General features: G+C 29.8%; 4 protein-coding genes across 5 annotated transcripts; 1 reads left to right on the forward strand and 3 right to left on the reverse strand.

Moving 5' to 3' along the window:
• Positions 1-6: 6 nt before the first annotated feature.
• LOC108745621 (mucin-5AC-like) lies at positions 7-6,581 on the reverse strand. The gene is made up of 5 exons (XM_018481891.1): positions 6,076-6,581; positions 4,644-4,765; positions 4,400-4,552; positions 3,949-4,313; positions 7-3,863 (listed from the first exon to the last, which is right to left on the reverse strand). The coding sequence occupies exons 2-5, from the start codon at positions 4,762-4,764 to the stop codon at positions 168-170; spliced, it is 4,335 nt and encodes a 1,444-aa protein (XP_018337393.1). The 5' UTR covers position 4,765; positions 6,076-6,581; the 3' UTR covers positions 7-167.
• A 412-nt stretch (positions 6,582-6,993) lies between these two features.
• LOC108745622 (GDP-D-glucose phosphorylase 1) lies at positions 6,994-9,251 on the reverse strand. 2 transcript variants are annotated; one of them, XM_018481894.1, is made up of 6 exons: positions 9,045-9,251; positions 8,843-8,887; positions 7,767-8,047; positions 7,589-7,691; positions 7,182-7,491; positions 6,994-7,111 (listed from the first exon to the last, which is right to left on the reverse strand). In XM_018481894.1, the coding sequence occupies exons 1-6, from the start codon at positions 9,057-9,059 to the stop codon at positions 6,996-6,998; spliced, it is 870 nt and encodes a 289-aa protein (XP_018337396.1). In that variant the 5' UTR covers positions 9,060-9,251; the 3' UTR covers positions 6,994-6,995. The 2 variants fall into 2 exon arrangements, with proteins under 2 accessions (XP_018337396.1, XP_018337394.1); XM_018481892.1 differs by lacking the exons at positions 8,843-8,887; positions 9,045-9,251 and adding an exon at positions 8,116-8,322.
• An 862-nt stretch (positions 9,252-10,113) lies between these two features.
• Positions 10,114-12,162, reverse strand: LOC108745581 (probable DNA-directed RNA polymerase III subunit RPC6). Its single transcript, XM_018481811.1, has 4 exons — positions 11,907-12,162; positions 10,833-11,445; positions 10,582-10,743; positions 10,114-10,188 (listed from the first exon to the last, which is right to left on the reverse strand). Exons 1-4 carry the CDS (start codon positions 11,975-11,977, stop codon positions 10,114-10,116), a joined length of 921 nt encoding a protein of 306 aa, XP_018337313.1. The 5' UTR covers positions 11,978-12,162.
• A 1,841-nt stretch (positions 12,163-14,003) lies between these two features.
• On the forward strand, positions 14,004-17,356 carry LOC108745406. The gene is made up of 4 exons (XM_018481543.1): positions 14,004-14,068; positions 15,282-15,395; positions 15,518-15,673; positions 17,336-17,356. The coding sequence occupies exons 1-4, from the start codon at positions 14,048-14,050 to the stop codon at positions 17,354-17,356; spliced, it is 312 nt and encodes a 103-aa protein (XP_018337045.1). The 5' UTR covers positions 14,004-14,047.
• Positions 17,357-18,265: the final 909 nt, after the last annotated feature.

Raw genomic sequence — 18,265 nt, forward strand, 5'->3', positions numbered from 1 at the left:
GTTGGAAACATTAGAATTACTGGCAGTAAACATCAGAATATGGGCTATGTATAAGCTTGTTCAGGATTGATCTTACACTTAAGCCACGCTATCTCGAATTAAATGCAACTGATACGCGCAGCAAGATTTTTACGACTCGCATCTAAAGACGATTAATCCTCTCTCGATCACGTCTCTGCCTTATTTTTTTGTACTTCAGATTTATTACCCTGTATCTGCTCACCGCTCTTGCAGAGATCTTCGTTCTTGGAACCGTCTGCTGACGAGTCATTGATATTGGCTTGTGTGTTAATCTTCGGAATACTATTCCGTTCTTTGGGTGAAGACCGTTCTACTTGGCCATCTCGCTCGGTCGTCTCTGCTGTTGTCTTCTTCTCGTCGTTACTATCAGCTTCCTTAGATTTCTTACTTGCAAATTGTTCTATTGTAACATCGCCGTTGATTTTGGCTGTTTGATTCTTCTCCTTTTTGTCGTGCAGGCTCGCAACGTTGTCAGCAACTTCTACACTGCATTTCGCTTCCGTAAGCTTCGCCTTGGAACTGTCTTCTTTATAGCGCACGGTTTCCTGCACCTTTCGCGCCTCCGTTTCTTTACCTTGTTTTCGTTCATTAACGCTGCTTGGCAAGCTCGATTTCTCGAATACTTCGGCGTTTGTCGTAACCGCCAAGTTGAGCGAAGAAGAATTCGGTTTAGCGAGCTGCATCTCAACGGCATCATTCGTGTCCATCGTGGACGATGTTTTAATAATGTTGGACGTCGGACTTGGTGACAAACCGCCAGTTTTGGATAGATTGAATGCGTTAAGTTCTCGTTGCAGTGACACAGACACTGGTACAGCTACATTCTTAGAGAGAAGTAGCGCGACATTGTCCACCGTTGATGTGATTGGCGACTGCGATTCCGCCTTCCCAAGGTTGAATGTAGACGAGATCGAACTCGGCGACGAGGCTTTGGGCGACTTTGGCGAGGATGAATGTGTGCTGGGTGGTATTCTCTGTACCGTCGGCGGTTGGCCAACCACTGGCGCGTAACCAGTAGTCTGCGGTATATAACTCGATCGCTGATACAGTTTATTGATTGAAGGCGGTAGACTACTGTGGAAGGCACTAGGAGGCGGAATACCGATGGGTGATCGTATCAAAGGATTCGGAAATCGGCTTGCGTCTGGGAACGGAGACGGAAAGTGAGAATATATGATTCGAGGATTAGTATTGGGCGTGGGAGATGGTATGAATGGATTGGTCGACAACATATTTACCGGAGAATTTCTTGGGGATATAGGCGAGCCAGTGTTTCGACATATATCCCGTGAGAACGGGGTATTCTGATAGCTTCGAGCGTTCGGCGAATAAAGTGGTGGTGAAACGATCGATGAGTTAATCGTCGATACGATGGGCGACAAAGTCTTAGGATCGATCTTCATCATATTGAGAGTAGCACCCTTCGTGTTGGTTGTCGATTGATCTTTCTCCTTCGTATCGCTTACGACCCCATACATGGGCTTTACACCTGATGCGGGATTACCCAAGTATCGTGGCATGTTTCGCATTTTAAAGATCTTAGCCGGTTTAGATGGGATCTGCTTGTTTGTACTCTCGGACATAGAAGTCTGAGTTTGATTTTGCATCTCCTTTGCCTGATTCTTTGCCGCTACGTAATTATTTTTTGACAATGTAGGGTTCCAAGACTTAGGTGGATCGCGCAACGTTTTGTATCCAATCGATTGGTTCTGCTTCTTGAGAGGCGCTAATCTCTGGTTTGCATGAGACGACGCCGGTACCGAAGACGTTGACACCGCCAGCATATTGGCAGATGTAGACGTAGGTAAGGCAGGCTTGGTGTTTTTATTCTCCATTGTCGCATTGCTACTTGGAGTGTACACTGGTACATTTGGGATATTCGGTATATGCTTCAACGCTGTATCTGAATTGGGTAACAATGGCGAAGAATTTTTCTTCGCGCTTATTCTAAGCAGATCTGGCACTTCCGACTTACTATACGCATCTACCCTGTTCTTCTCCTTTGAATTTTCTCCTATCTTTGCGCAGATATCATTGATCTTCGAACCGATCGTGTTGGAACCGATTTTTGCGCAAATTTCATTCAGATTGGTACCCTTTGCGGCCATATCCTGCTTACGCATGGATATTTGTTTCATCAGAGATATAGGGATTGCATCCGGACATGGAGGTATCGGGCATGCACCGGTCGATATTGGTTTTGACATCGCCGTCGTAATCGTTGCTGTGGATGTAGCCGTTACAGTAGTTATATCTTGACTTACGTTACTGTAGTTATTCTTTAGCGACGTAGGTATAGAATACATATTCATAGGTGACGTTTGCATGTTGAATTGAGGCATCGGCGATATTTGGTTGTTGGATGTTGAACAAGCAATGGGCGATGTTCCTAACGATTTCTGAGATATGCTACTGGAATTTTTTAATGCTGATTTTAGGACGGCTGAGTTAGTTACGATGTCGTGAAGCGAAACGTAGGGAAACGTTGATGTTGCCTGACTAATCGTGGCTGTAGAGACGTTTGGTACAGCAGACACAATATTCTCACTCATCGTGACTATATTGTTCGGTAATCTTTGATTGATCATACCGGCGGTGTGACTCGTTCTCGGAGCAGACTCTGACGATGCTAGTACAGGCGAGTTTCTCTGTTCCAATAAATTCAAAGCTTGTTGCAAATCAATACTTATACTTGGATTACTCTTCTCATCGAGAGTTTTTTGTTTATCAGATACTGACAAAGAATCCGAAATATTTTGAGATGCCACCGTAGTAGACACAACTGATTTTTGTGAAGAAGTTGCCACCGAAACTGATACTTTACTCGTTATATTCTCACAATTTGTTTGTGCTTTCGCATCAGTAAGTTTTGTATCTTCAGTTGATTTTATATCGGATTTTTTTGTACCTTGCTGAAGCATCGCTCGTTTTTCCTTCGGCGCTTTCTTGGAATAAGTGTTATTAACTTGACCTACTTTCGGTTGAAATTGTAATTTCGCGCTCAATGCGTCAATTTTTGATCCAGCACTTACCATTTTTGCTTCACTTAAATTTTTAATGCATTCCTTCTGAGATTCAGTCTGAAAATCCGCGCTATTGTTGTTATTATTTATTGACATCTTTTCCGCATGTGCGTCTATCTCTTCTTTATCTTTAATTTCAACTACTTTCTGCTCTGTAAATTGTGTTGCCGATTGATCAATAACCTTTTGCTCTTGTGAAACTGTCTCAGATTTGTCTTCGATATTAACAGTTTGATTTTGGACTTTTACTTCTTGTGTATCTTGTTGCGATTTTGCAGAAGCGGTGCAATTTCTTGTTTCATTTGCCTGCTTTGTTGTTCCATTGTGCTGATTGGTTGTTAGTGGCATGCAATTCTTAGTTGATAAATTCTCGTTTATAAACTTAACGTCACTCGTAACAAGGAATGCATCATTCGGATCAGAAAAGATTGGATTTTTCGTTAATTCTGGATCAATGATCAAAGTAGATTGCATTATTTCTACAGATTTAGGTATACCACAAGTTTCTATCACCGAATCTGCTTTATTAATTTCCGCAATGGAGGCTATAGTTTCTTCTGAAATTTTCTCATCATGTAAAGTTTCGATGTCCCTTTTGTGTACTGTATTCGATATATCGGTTATACTCATTACTCCTGTTTCCGATATTTTTAATTGCACCTCTTTCCATTCGCGTTTTAACGATTCCTCATCCTTTATTTCTATAGAATCAATGCCAGCATCCATTAATGATTTCTTGTAGTTTGCATTGTCTTCCGATAATTTCAGGCGTTTTGAAGATGTTTCAAATATTCTATAACTTAAGTGCAATGGTACTTTCTGGAATACAATAAATACAATATTACTATAAATATGTATGCACAGATCGTAATTGAACTCAATATTAAATTAATTAAATACGTACCCGCCTCCAATGATAGATATACATTACATCCATTAATGAATAACTACTGCATAATGGCTCCTCTTCGTACATTATATCAACTCTATTTACATCACCAAGGCCATATTTGGCTCTTATTAGTTTTTGTAAATGGAATATTGTGACTGCTGCAGGACATCGAAAATATCGCCTTAAAATGGATTTCCCAGTATTCGTCTCACTTAAATCTTTTGTACAAGGATCAGAGTATTCCAGGGACAAGCTGAGGGATTCATCTGGAGAATATATGTACGATTCTATAGGTTTTCCACGAGCCTCAGGAGATATTGTTTGAATAGATTCTTCTGGATGTTTTGAATAAAATTCTCTCCGACGTCGCATTTCGTCTGAAATAATGTTTTCATCATTGTTACCATCTCGTACATATAATATGATAAAAAATTAAATTCTTCTCTTAAAAAAAAAAACATACTTTGATAACATCCAGGTACTAGTTTATAAACAATATCCTGTAATATATGGTCAGGACGTATATTTAATAGTGGCCTACTTTTGTGAACCTGTACTTCGCAGATTGGACAATACTTGTTACTCTCCAAATATTTAACAATGCAACTTTTGCAAACTGTAAAAATCATTAAAGATCTTAGTATCTAGCTACTAGTTAAAGTTTGAATATACAGTGTTATATGTAATATAGTAGAAAGATACTGTACACGAGTGTAAACATTCTATAATAGTAGTCGCATCGATAAAATATCCACCACATAATTTGCATGTCAAGTGTTCATTAAGTCTGGCCAAACACACTCGTTGTCCACCACTCTGCCCTGACATTCTACAACACAATACACAAAAATTATCAAAAATATCATCTTTATATAGATAAAATTAACAAAATTTAACAAAACTAAGTATACCGTTAATTATAAAATAGATAACATAATTTGACCATCAATTACATCAATACAATAATACACAATATTTATTTATTATTTATATATTTACGTAAGTATTTATTTAATTATTACTAAAAAAATGTTAGAATTAAAGGATTTTAATAATTCTGAATATCGTCACAAGTAAAATGTAAATAACACTTCTTCAACATTCTACAAATAACTGTTTAACATGGTATCTAAATTATTTAGTTCATAATATTAAATTATTCATAATTTAATTGAAGCAGCAAGTGAGCTAGAGCTAAGAGTCACAAAAAAAATGTTAAATAATTAAATCTAAGATTGTATAAAAATTAATTCTAATAAATTTTATCTAATATAATATAATAATTTCTTTTACTTTACATAAAAATATAAAATCAGAGCTATATGTTCAGAAATACTATCATTTTATTAATATTTTATTAATATTTGATGTTCAATATTCAATGAATAAGACTAAAATAATACATAAAAGCATTCAGGAATATCTTCCACTTGACATTCCACAAGCATAATTTGGTTTTGTTTAACATTTAACAAACAATGATTCCACAAGTAGCAAGCGTCAAGTGGAACGTAGTCTAGGTGGTATTTCTGAATGCGCGTAGCCCAGTGTTATGGTAAAATATGTTTCTTTAATCATTAAAGAATGAATTCACTTGAATAATGTTATATAAGTTTCTTTTTGCAATTATCTAATCTATTAGAACAAAATTATGTTTAAGTATCTTGGTATACAAGGTTATTCACATATATTTTCGAAGTAATATATAAATGTACAAATTTATATTCTATCGTATATAAGTACATGATTTATGTTTACTATCAAATTAACAGGTGAATAAATTAAAACTATAATTTTATGTGAAATACACACAGCCGATACATAACTCATATTATTAATATAACCAAACCAAAGAACCATGCAACAGCTGCTGAATACAAACGATAAAATTAATTGAAGCAAAGGATAATGCAATAAGATTAATAAGATTAACGAATTTATTTATGACACCGTTTCTTCCTAAAGGGAACGGTAATCGAATAACGGTTCAGAAAATTGAAAAAACATTCATGAAGTTATGATATATAGAGCGATTTCTCAAAACATATTCGATATTTCATGAGCATCAAACAAAAAGAGATATTAATTACTTGGTGCCGCTTGGTACATACATGCCGCAAATGTCCTGGTCAGACTTACGTGACGAACGAAGCGAAAATCGTTCGTTTTATTTAGTAATCGTCATTTGGCCTCAAAAGTCAGGAAAGTTGGGTCAGATGTAACTTGTCACGGGTTGCCATCACAGGTACATCTTAAGAAATTGGATTTCTCACATTCTTCGAGCGACAATACTTTCCGCAAATGTACGGGAGATTGATAAAGTGATAATGATGCACGATCCAATTCGCTTCAGTAGCGTGTATTCATCCTAAAATAGACTACAATGCTACCGAAAACTGCGCGTACGATAGCAGAACAAAATGGCGGATAAACAATCGTACGTGCGACACTCGGGAAAACATTGCGCAGCGCCCCAAATTAGACGAGTTCGACATCAAAACTTATGATCTCTCCGATAGTATAAGCGGCACAAAATGGCCGTGCGTAATTATTCACATATTATTATAGCGCAGGTAACCAATCACGAAACTAATTTAGAGAAACCATATTGCTCCATGCCTGCATATATATTGAATTCAATATTCAATTGCTTGCACCATTTTGCGTAATGGCTGTTACACATGAAAATCTGCAGCCCGAATCAGACTGAGATTGAATTTGACCAATCAAAGCAAAGGTTACTAATTTTGATTTGGTTTTTTTTCTCCGGATTGGTTAATTTCAATGTTCGTCTAATACTTTAGGCCGATATTCATAAGTGCTACATATTTGCTTTGTCGCCGAATATCGCAGCCAATCGCAGCGTTAACTTATTTATTATTTAGCTGAATTAAAATAAAAAATAAAAAATTAAAAATACAAATAATGTAATTAAAAGATATGGAATATATGAATAGAAATTTTATTGCTATTTAACTTAAAAATCAACACAGAAAACAATGTCATATAAATATATTTGTCCAGAAATTCTTATCACATTATATTTTTATAGTTCCTATTTATTTTTCCAAAACATTTTTAAGCTCATCTTTGATTAATAAAAAACACTCTTCCGTAATATCATGAAGAAGATTAATTATATCATCCTCTGTCAAACTATTGTATACAGTTTCATCTAAAATATATGTATATATGATATAATAATTCTATACAAGAGAAATTTTGTATTAAACATAGATCCTTACCACTAATTGTTAAATGTCCAAAGAGTTCGCAAACTCCAGGTAGAATTGCAGTTATGTCTTTTACACCAGTGAATGGTTTTCGAACCCAAATATAAATACGTACATCATTATACAATTCATCATTAGATTTTGATTTTGCTCGTGTAATATATACATTATGTGCCATTTGACGTAATTGTAAATAATTCACTACAACAAATGCACGAGATGCGAAATTTTCAATATTTTTAAAATCAGATAATTTGAGACAGAACCCTTTTGCTGGATACTCTATCAACAAGTGTACACCAGATACATAACTGCAAATATTCTAAAACAAATGTCGATAATTTGTAAATATTTGAAAATCTCTTACATACACACACTCATTCACTCACTCACTCATGATTGAATATAATATTACTTACGATATATTCAAGAAGCATCTCGTATTTCAAATAATATAAATGCCAATGTAAATGATTAACAGAGGAAAGAGCACACAAACCATTAAAAAAAGCCCTTAAAGACCTTAAAGCAAAAAAAAAAGATATATTATTTTATCATTTTATTTTAAGTAAAAATGTCTAACACAACAATGATTACCATGAATTACTTAACAGACATAATTCTATTACTTTGCAAAGACTATACTCTGTCACGATTTGTGGTAAACATTTTAAACGTTCTGCAAGAAATAAACAATGACTCTGTTCCAAAGGACTGGAATTAATTGCGATTATGTCATTTGTGTCGCCATTTCCTATATCAAATAATATCTCTTGCTGTGTTAGTTTAGTGAAATTAAAACGTGTAGAGCTAAAAGATTGTACCATAGACGTAATTGATTCTGGAGCACGTCTATATTGAGCTCTATCTGGATTTAACTGAAATTGCCATTGCATTATGCGTTAGATATAAAACATATATTTTTTTTACATAACAATAAGTATACCTGTGCTAAAAATTTGTATTTTCCCTTCAATATTTTACTATCTTTTATATTTAAAATATATCGGAATATTTTAATTTGTTCAGCTTGTTTCCATGTTTGCCGCAAAATATTATCAAATAAAGATTCATTTTCCTCACATGATTTAACAATAAAATTAAAATCTTTTATGTCATAGACAAATGTAGTGATCTGTTTGTTTGAAAACATTGTGTAACTATATGTAATTTATACTAAACACGTTAATTACAAAAATTAAAAGCCAAGTAGGGTCTTCTGAATAATTACTGAGCAAACTATAAAAATATATACATAAATTACGTAAATATAAATATAAAAAAATAATTATAGATGCATATTTGTGATCTAAAGTTTTTGGTTATAGCATGGACATATTGGACATTTCTTTTTCTTCTTTTAATTGGCAGATTGACACTCGCAGCTACCTCGGCTACGATCTGGCTATAAACTAGTTGTATGAAACAACTAAAATTTAAAATGCAGGCAACAAATACTGATATTAAGCATGAATAGTCTCGGTGGACTAATAAAAATTTGAAACGATGCAACACTCAAGCCCAGACAAAATACATCTATCTCGGTTCGCGCTTGTCACGAGACCAACAAGATTTCGACTGACATATTGGACACACATTGTACAGCGATATATCCACAAGACGTTACATATATACCAGCAGTGCAGAAAAGTCAGAAAGGTAGATATACCTACGTAGTTTCCATCCACATTCTCAGTTGGCGTTAGTGTGCGAGAGATCTTGATATTACAGAAAAAAAGATTGATATGTAGCCATATTCAAATTTTCTATAATATTATATCTAATTATTTTTATCTGACATGACACTTTATATCTGATTATTTTATCGTCTTCAAAAAACAAAAGTTGCTCAGATATAACGTCTCTCTTGAGTACATTTGAATTTCCCATTTGGATGTCCTCCTTTATCTAAAGTCGTTCGAATTTCCTTAGACTTCCCTTCCAAAGTAATAAAGCGACACAATTAAACACACATCTCTAGCCGTGGAGATCCTTCACTGGCAAGGAATTGGATAATTCGATTAATTTACTTATATATCGGGTATATTCTGTTTTCACGCTGAAAACATCAGTTCATCCTTATCAAATATTATAAAAACAAATGATACTTATAAATGTTATGCGCAAAATGGGACCCATCTATCGTCAGACTGCTACATAAAATTATTGGTGATTCAATTTTTTTATTATTTTAGTATTGTTTTTTCTATTTCATAGATGTGTTTCGAAATGTACTGACAATTTGAGATTGTTTCAAGTATTTAAACTTCGAAAATGTACGTGAAAACCTTACGTCTCTATTATATTTTAAATTAAACCCTAGTCTTTCTTAAGCACAATTTAAATAAGATTCGAAAAATAAAAAAAAATTGAGTACCAAAATCCATAATTAAAAATAGTTGCTAAATAATCATTACCTGTAAGTTTCATCGGTTATCAAAATTTAAGTTAGATTTAATTCGATTTGTTAAAATACGAATCAAATATCACATCTAAAAATTTTATATATTCGCATATACGCTTGTTCTTTTTAGCTGAACTTTTGCAGTTCATCTTTCTTTCTCTTCTTTTTTCCCGGAAAGAAAAAATTGAACCGTGCAAAAGTTTAGCTAAAAACATACCTTACATATATTACTATCGAATATAAAATATATTTATATAATTGAATATATAGAATATAGAGAACATTTACAATAAAACTTTAATTTATTACAAATTAAATTACTCTCCAATTTAATATTCAAATAACATATAAGAACATACATAAGAAAATTTAGAGGATTTAAAAGAAAGTATTAAACTAAATTTGTAAATATATATATTTTTATCACTTTTTTATTTGTAGTAAGAAAATATTTAAGTATATTAATAGAGATTAATATATATACATATATATAGAGATATATATTACATTAATACCTCTAAATATTTTCAAAATAGTTCTCTATTCTAGCCACTCTTTAATATAATAACATTGGATAGCTGTAATAGATCCTTCATCATGGCATTGTTTTCTTATCTGAAAAACAAAAACTAATGTATTATATTAAATATATATTTCTGAAAAGTATAAAAACCAAGGTCAATAAGAACTCAAAACAGAATGTGTTAATATGATAATATAATTATAATTATGTTTTTCATGCACTTAAATTATTCCTCAGTATGCTGGTTTCTATTTATATTAAAGCTCTCCTTGGCTAAAATTGAATTCAGTATGCAATTAAAAACCGTTAAAAAAGATAATTATACCATAAATATGTGTATTTTTAGACTTGTATTGGTCTTTATTAAGTTTTTTTTTAATAGTTTATAGTCATAGAAAAGCTAATTATCGATTATTTATTCGATTTTATTCATTTATTCGATAATTTTTATAATAAATAATAATAATATATTTGTAATGTCTTACTGGGCACAAACCACAAGGGATTTTAACCAATCCCATTGAGTTTGACAAAGGTTGAACTGCTCTGTATAAATGATTTCCGTCATTTGTGAGCGTCTGTTCAACTTTACCATCACAAACTAACGTATTTAAAATCACTTCTATGTCAGTTACAGTTAATTTCACCTATAAAAATATCGATTTTTTTTTTAGTAACAAATATTGATTTTTTTCAGTAATTTTAAACTTTTTAAATAACGTGTAAAAAATACAACCTTGCTCACTCCTAAATCCGAAATATATTTCAACACATCCTTAGAAGAAGCATATGTCATATTTCTTGCAGCGATAGGTCCAGTGTTACAATTTTTCGTCTTTTCTCTTTTTTGCTCCAAAAATCGATAGCATTGTTGATTCAATACATCAACAAATTCTGTTTCAAAATCTTGATCTTGATACCAGGCACCACCTGTTACAGACTCATCTGGTTCTAAGTTATATAGCATATACACTTTTTTCTTACTGGCTGCTACAGGTTTAACAACTTTGACATACTTGTTAGTTTCTAAACTTTTCAAAATTTTTTCTAATGGTTTATTCATCAAATTAGATTTATTTTTTATTTCTCGAATCCATATTCCCTTGTTCCCTGCTTCTTCAATAATTTTATATACTATTTTTTCTTCATTGTCAGTGCACTTAGCAAGTTTTGTTGGATCTTTCAAGCGATAATACAATGAGTTTGCTTGCTTAAAAAGATCAAAGTACCCTTGAGATAGAAGTTTATTTATAATCTTAGCTCGTTGAGCTGGTTGCAAATCAGGTATCGAAGCAGCTAAATCCTTGTCCGAAATACCTTTAGGTTTTTCTCGTGCAAGAGCAATTATTCTGTAAGAAAAGAAATGAGATACATAAATCCTGATAAATTTAATAATAAAATATAATGTATAATGTAATAAAATCTGATTGTTTTCCATTTCAATAACTTCCAATCTTTTACGAAAATTATCAAAATCCTATAATGAAATAAATATAAGGTAATACAATGAACTTATATCAGTCAAAGGTTAACGTTTCACTGAAATGACTCAAAATTTTAAACAAAATCAATATATGGATATGTAGCACTATTATTTGACATAAACATTTTTAATGCTATTATAATAATATTTAATAAGTGAATATCATTAATTAATTGAAAGAAAACATACAAGTATTAAATCAAGGTAAAATAAGATTTTTTTTCTGAACTATATCATGATTTCGATTTTTCATTAGTTTTTCTCATCGCAAAATTAAGTACTATATATCGAAAAAGAGGACATGATATAATAAATTTACATTCTTACTTTTGCTCAATTGTTTCAGGCCCTTCCTGCTTCGTGGTACTACTGGTATTTGCGTTCTGTTCTACTTCCATTTCATATGAAATGGTTAAATATGATTTTATCGTACTATGCTAAAGATTCTTTTATTGCTGTTTTTATGAATAAAATTTTTTCGTAACGTCAATATTATTGTTATTAATATGTTAATTTACGTATAAGCTCGTATGTTCCATCCACGTTTTTTGAGGATTTTGAGGGTAAGGGTTCCTAACCAAACTCCTGGTATCACTGTAGCGCCGCCACTGACAATCGGAAATACGGAACTAATATTCAATATGGTTGTTAAAAATCAATATGAAGGTATATCCTTGATCATTATTGATCTTCCTTTATAGTGATACCGGTAAACTAATTTGATAAGAAACATTTACATGTAAAAAATTTTTAATATATGACTTATTGCGGAAATATCTTGCGTATGTGACTGTACGCTCCTTCTTATTTCTGTTTAATATAGATTGGTTAATAAGATATATTAAATATACGCAGATATAAATGTATTTTAATTTAATGGTTACATTTATATTTTAACAAAAAGCTTAAAAAATGAAAAGTTTTTACTGACTGCATTCGAAAAGCGCATCATTGCCGCTTTTGTAGTGGCTGTATTTTGTTTTTATCGTTTATTATAGGTATGTACATAATACAAGGACGTGAGCAATAGCATTGATAACGCCTTTTTCGAACATAATTACCTTTAGTTTAAAATTCTAGTACTGAATATAATTAGATGAAAAATTGCTTATAATTATTATTGAACATTATCGCACTCAGGGTGCAAAGACATAATGCAATAATTAAATTTTATAAAACCTTTATTGTTTTAATAAATATTATGTAATCTTTCGCGTAGCAAAATAATTTATTATATTTAACTTTTTGTATATGATAACATAATTGTACGATCTGGGAATGGTTGTCTGATGATTTATTTATAATAAGCAGTTATTGATTGGATATATTAATTATTTAAGTTTTTTTGCGCAGTAAATATAACAAAAAGATAGCAATAATAAATAGACTATATTTTTTAATTTTTTAATTTTTTATTGTGCAAATTAAGGCTCCAGTACATATATATATCCTAAAAGGAATCAATTATTTAAAGGATATATATTAAATACATTACATCATATATATTATATACATATAACAAAATACAATCACTTGATATCCAAGATGCCTGCTAATATGATGAATATATAAAGAGCCATATTTTATCCCTCGCACTCCGAAAACTCTTTGCACGGTCTTGAGTGCACTAACCGTTTTACTTTATTATTTTAGCGAGTTTTAATATATTTTAGTACAGAATATCTTTTGCCATTCAAGTAATGACATATACTAGAAAGGTAACTTAACATTATTGATTTTAACAATTTCTCATTTTATTGTATAGCATCAAAAATTTATAAATTTATAGTAGAAAGTTTATAAAATCTTTTTAGATGATTTTTATAGTAGAAAGTATATAAAATCTTTTTAGACGATTTATAATACTTATCAAAATTTAAGATGATATATTCTATATTTATAATTTTATGTTATGATAATAAGTTTAAATAGCACAATAAAAAATAAGTCTTAGTAAATAGACAAGAATCATTTATTTGGCACAATTATGTCGTAAAAAAGATTTTTATTAAAAGTTTTTTTTGGAGATTAGTTAGTGTTTGTTAGCCATAACGTTTATTGAAAAATGTAAAACATTTTTACGAAATGTATTGAAATTTCAAATCTATACAATTATGTAAATCACTATTTAAGTATTCGGTTCATTAGTAGTTTATGATTTCGTTTAGACTTCACTACACATACATCTTTCGGATATATTAATTTATTTTGATTAATTATAATCTTTATTTGATAGAAGTATGAATTCGGGAAAATACAATATATTTTAACGATATTATTATTTGAATTTTTGAGATATAAATAATTAAATTAATCATGTGTAGTGTATCCTGCAAATAAATTAGAATTATCATACTTTTTAGAAAATATTGATTTAATTTACTTTAGGAATATTTATCAACAGATTTTATCGCAAAATGAAATTTAACTGCACAATATTTATTTGGCTAGTAGTCGTGGCATCGGCAATGGCAATTCAATCAAGTGTTGTAAGTAATTATTTCAGTAAATAATTACACTTGAAATGGATGATATTTCCATTTTGTAATGTTTAAATTATGTAACATGTGTTTCTTTTTTAATTTTATCAAGCTGAAATTGAAACTGAAATGCAAAATTTAAAAGTATAAATGACAAAGTATATGAAAGTCAAGTGTATAATAATTAGTAAGGCGCAAAATTGAGTCTATTCTTATTTAAAAATATATAACAATTTTGATATTTTACCTTTTTTTCGAACTATATATATCTCTTCAGTGAGAATACAATTCCTTATCTTTACATATCTTTAGTTTCTCGATCAGCAAGTAAAAACAGAAATAGATTCTAAAGGAATGAATGCGTCGTTTACACTGGTTACAACGTCAAGTGACTTAATTAGGATCATAAGTTAAAACTTATAAGGAATCGTAAAAAAACTTATAAGGAAAAATAAGAAAACTGTAAATCAGTCATTATACTTGGATATAAATAATTAAAATAAAATATTGAAAAAGCACCTTTTTTAAGAGTGAAATAAAAAAAGACTTTTGAGGAGTCTAAATTGTTATATATTTTTAAATGAGAATATAGATTCAATTTATATTGTACTTACTGCATTTGACTTTTATTTGTCCTGTACACTTTTCGCTCGATTTAGAATATTCGAAAATTTTTAGATCAATATATTTTTCAAAATGCAAAAAATAGCATTGTGTAATAGTAATAGATCCCGAAATCTCAGCACCGATTTTATATACATTTAAGAACATTTAAAATTATAGAGCGTCATTAAATAAAAACTTAACTGCTAAAAAATATATATGATTGATTTAATTAGGCAGATATTATCGAGACAAATTTAAATTTAAGGAAATATGTTTTGAAAAATTTACTTATAATTAATAGGATTTTATTGTATTGTTTTATTATATATAATTTCATATGCAAATTTTAAGCATAGTTACACATCATGGATATTATGATGTTTGTGCGATATGTCTTGAACAGGATAGACTGTGTAGGAATATTTATTTTTTTTTTTTTAAACAAACATTTTTGGAGATTGCAAGCAGTATGAACAAATCAGTAAAAGGCGTTATTCTATATGATTCATTAATTTTCGTTTTTTCTAAATTCGTATAATAATCAAAGAGTCTAATAAACGAGACAATTAAGCGGACTATAAAGACATAAAGAAATTTATTAACTTTCTTTTTCTAGATAAATCATGAAATATATGTGCACTGTAAACCAAACGATTGGATAATTACAAATGTAATTATTAAATCGATTAATGAGATGAAAAAGATTGGATTTAACATAACTTACAACGGGGTAAAAAAATTTACTATATTTACATTAAAATTAAGTTGCTAAATATACATAATTTTGTTATATAAAAAACGCTGATAAAATTTATCGCAAAACGTATGTACTTTAATAAAAAAATATTTTAGGATAATTATCCAGTATACACGATTGAAATTAAAATGAACAGTGTGGATTATAATAACTATATTATAGAAGAATCGAAAAGTTTTGTTAAGAATATCGAAGATTGCAAAAACAAAAATCTCTCGCAAGTAGACAAGAAAGCTTGTAAAATTGCAAATGTAATTACATTTTTATATATGTTTAGTTAGTTAATTAAAAAGCTTAAAATTCGAATTTGATTACAAAAGGACCTTTATCTTATTCACTCATTTTTTTTACATATTCACATTCATTCTCTTCCTTTCTTCTACGTTTCTTTCTTGATCTATCTTCTAATTTAATCCATTCTTCACTGTTTCTTTTTCTAATTATAATAATTATAATAATTCTAATTATGTTAATAATTACATTTCTATAATACGCATACAAATACACACATATATATGAGTAAATGTACGCACGCAAATTTTTGAGTTACGGATGCGTATTTGAATTTATATCATTATTTTTTTATACTGTTGCAAATTGAAAAAAAATGTTATATGTTTTTTTTGTAAAATTACATGAATGATGTAATTCTTCAATTTTACTGACTGTTCATTTCATTATTTACAATTTCAAAAGGAAATCACACAGAAGCAGGCTGCAACTATCAATTATATTTATATATATATTCTTTCTATCTCTCTATCTCAGATTACACATGCTATATATTAACACATAAAGAATTAGTTGTATGTATGCAAGGTTAAAGTACGTACTTAATGTATTTGAATGAGAAAATCAATATGAAGAGCTATTTGCTGAGCCCTATTATTTGATACACATGAAATCGCATGTGTATTAAATATTTAATTTAATTTAATTTAGTTTATTGCACAGCTATATGAAAAAGACTACATGTTAACAGAGCAATAGACATGAAGTATGATACAATAGACTATAGTTAACATAAACATAAATAGACAATAGTAACTTGCAAATGGTTAGGCGTCAGCAAAATTGCTGTTATAAAGCCTACCAGTAACAAAATCAAAATAAGACAACAATACAATAAGAAGTAAGAAATATCACGTATACATATAAAATAGTACGAAAGTAGCACAAGATACGAAAGATATTTTTCAATAATTATGTTTTGAATATCTGTAAGCCTATCCGGTCTATCTTTTTGCGCTTATAAATAATTTCTATATAAATAAATAATATTTATGAAAATATAATGCGTGATATAACGTGTATTATTTTCATTCTTTAAACAATTTAATATTAATTTCATAGCATTGTCCAAACTCCTCTGCAGTTCCGATATTAAACGACTATATGTAAAAAAGATTCACAATTTTCGTCTTAATAGTTAAGGTAAACAACAAAATCTCTAATAATCTCTAGTAATTTATTTAATATTTAAATTTATTACTCTGATAGGATATTGATATAAATTTATTGTTAGAGTAGTTCAAATTTTTACTTGTGACTAATATCATTTTCTGTACTATTTCATTGCGCGCCATTAAAATATAAAGAAATTATAAAGATTATAGAAGCTCCACCTAGTCTATTCTCATACATAATAATTCGTTACTGAAGGTTAAATTGGTTTTAATCCGCTACATTGATGTAACTGTGCTTTATTAGTGTGTTTTAATGCTTTATTAATCTTCCGAAAGAAGATAGAGGTCCTTTCTGAACAGGCCAGGCTTATTGTACAATATATTTCTGAAATAGAGAAAGCATACACACAATCTAACAAATAAAAGAAACAAAATGTCATCTACTTTTTTCTTTATAATTTAAATACGCTGCACATTAAAAATCTAAGAACTATTTTTATTTCATAGACACTAGCAATGCTGGAATAACAGAAAGAGTGGTTAACAAATAAATTTCCTACAGAAGATGAGTTATATCATACAGTATTTTGTTTTTCGCCAATCGAGTTGGAAGAAATATAAAAAAATTACGAAACATTATTTGTTTGAATAAAAATTTTGTTGTTTCATTCAAGCAATCTCTATTATTTCACAGAAATGATATTATTATTTAAAGTGATACCTTTCAGCCAAATAATATATTATTTGGTTACATTGAATACGATAAACAATGAAACAAATTATTTATTTGAAAATGACAAAATATATTGATAGAGATTCCATATAAATTATTGCTTTCTTAAAACAACTATTTACATTTTTTAGACAAAATTATGGAAACAATGGCTTATATGTCTAACAATAAAATTGAAGCAGTGTTATATGCTCAATTATGTTTATTCAAACAAATAATATATTTAAGAAGAAGCTATACATTGTTTCAAATTCAAATTGTACTTATTCATTCAAACATTGGTTTCGACTATTCCAAGTAATAAATTTATTTGGATACAATAAAATTTATTAAATAAAAAAAAATCAACTTTTTCTCTGTGTAAATATCTAACACTACATAATATTCGGTATGTTTGCATATTGTTTGATAATAAATTAAAATAAAGTAATAATTGATTTATTAATATTTTTCTACATTTGTTAAGATAAGTAGTTTCAACGAAATTGATGAAGTATTAAATACAAGCATAAATATATTTTAGTTGCTTGGTTATACATACTTTATCAAAGAATTAAAAGTTTCCTTTATGCTATTTTATCTTTTTCTTGTTTTATTTGTAATTTATTAGATAAAAATAAGAATATAATGATGTAATAGTGCTAATAACGCGCTTCCCGAATGCAGCCCTTGACTTAATTAAAGTGACCAGATATTTTCGGATT

This window comes from Trachymyrmex septentrionalis, unplaced genomic scaffold, assembly GCF_001594115.1.
Source record: "Trachymyrmex septentrionalis isolate Tsep2-gDNA-1 unplaced genomic scaffold, Tsep1.0 scaffold14, whole genome shotgun sequence".
Taxonomy (NCBI): domain Eukaryota; kingdom Metazoa; phylum Arthropoda; class Insecta; order Hymenoptera; family Formicidae; genus Trachymyrmex; species Trachymyrmex septentrionalis.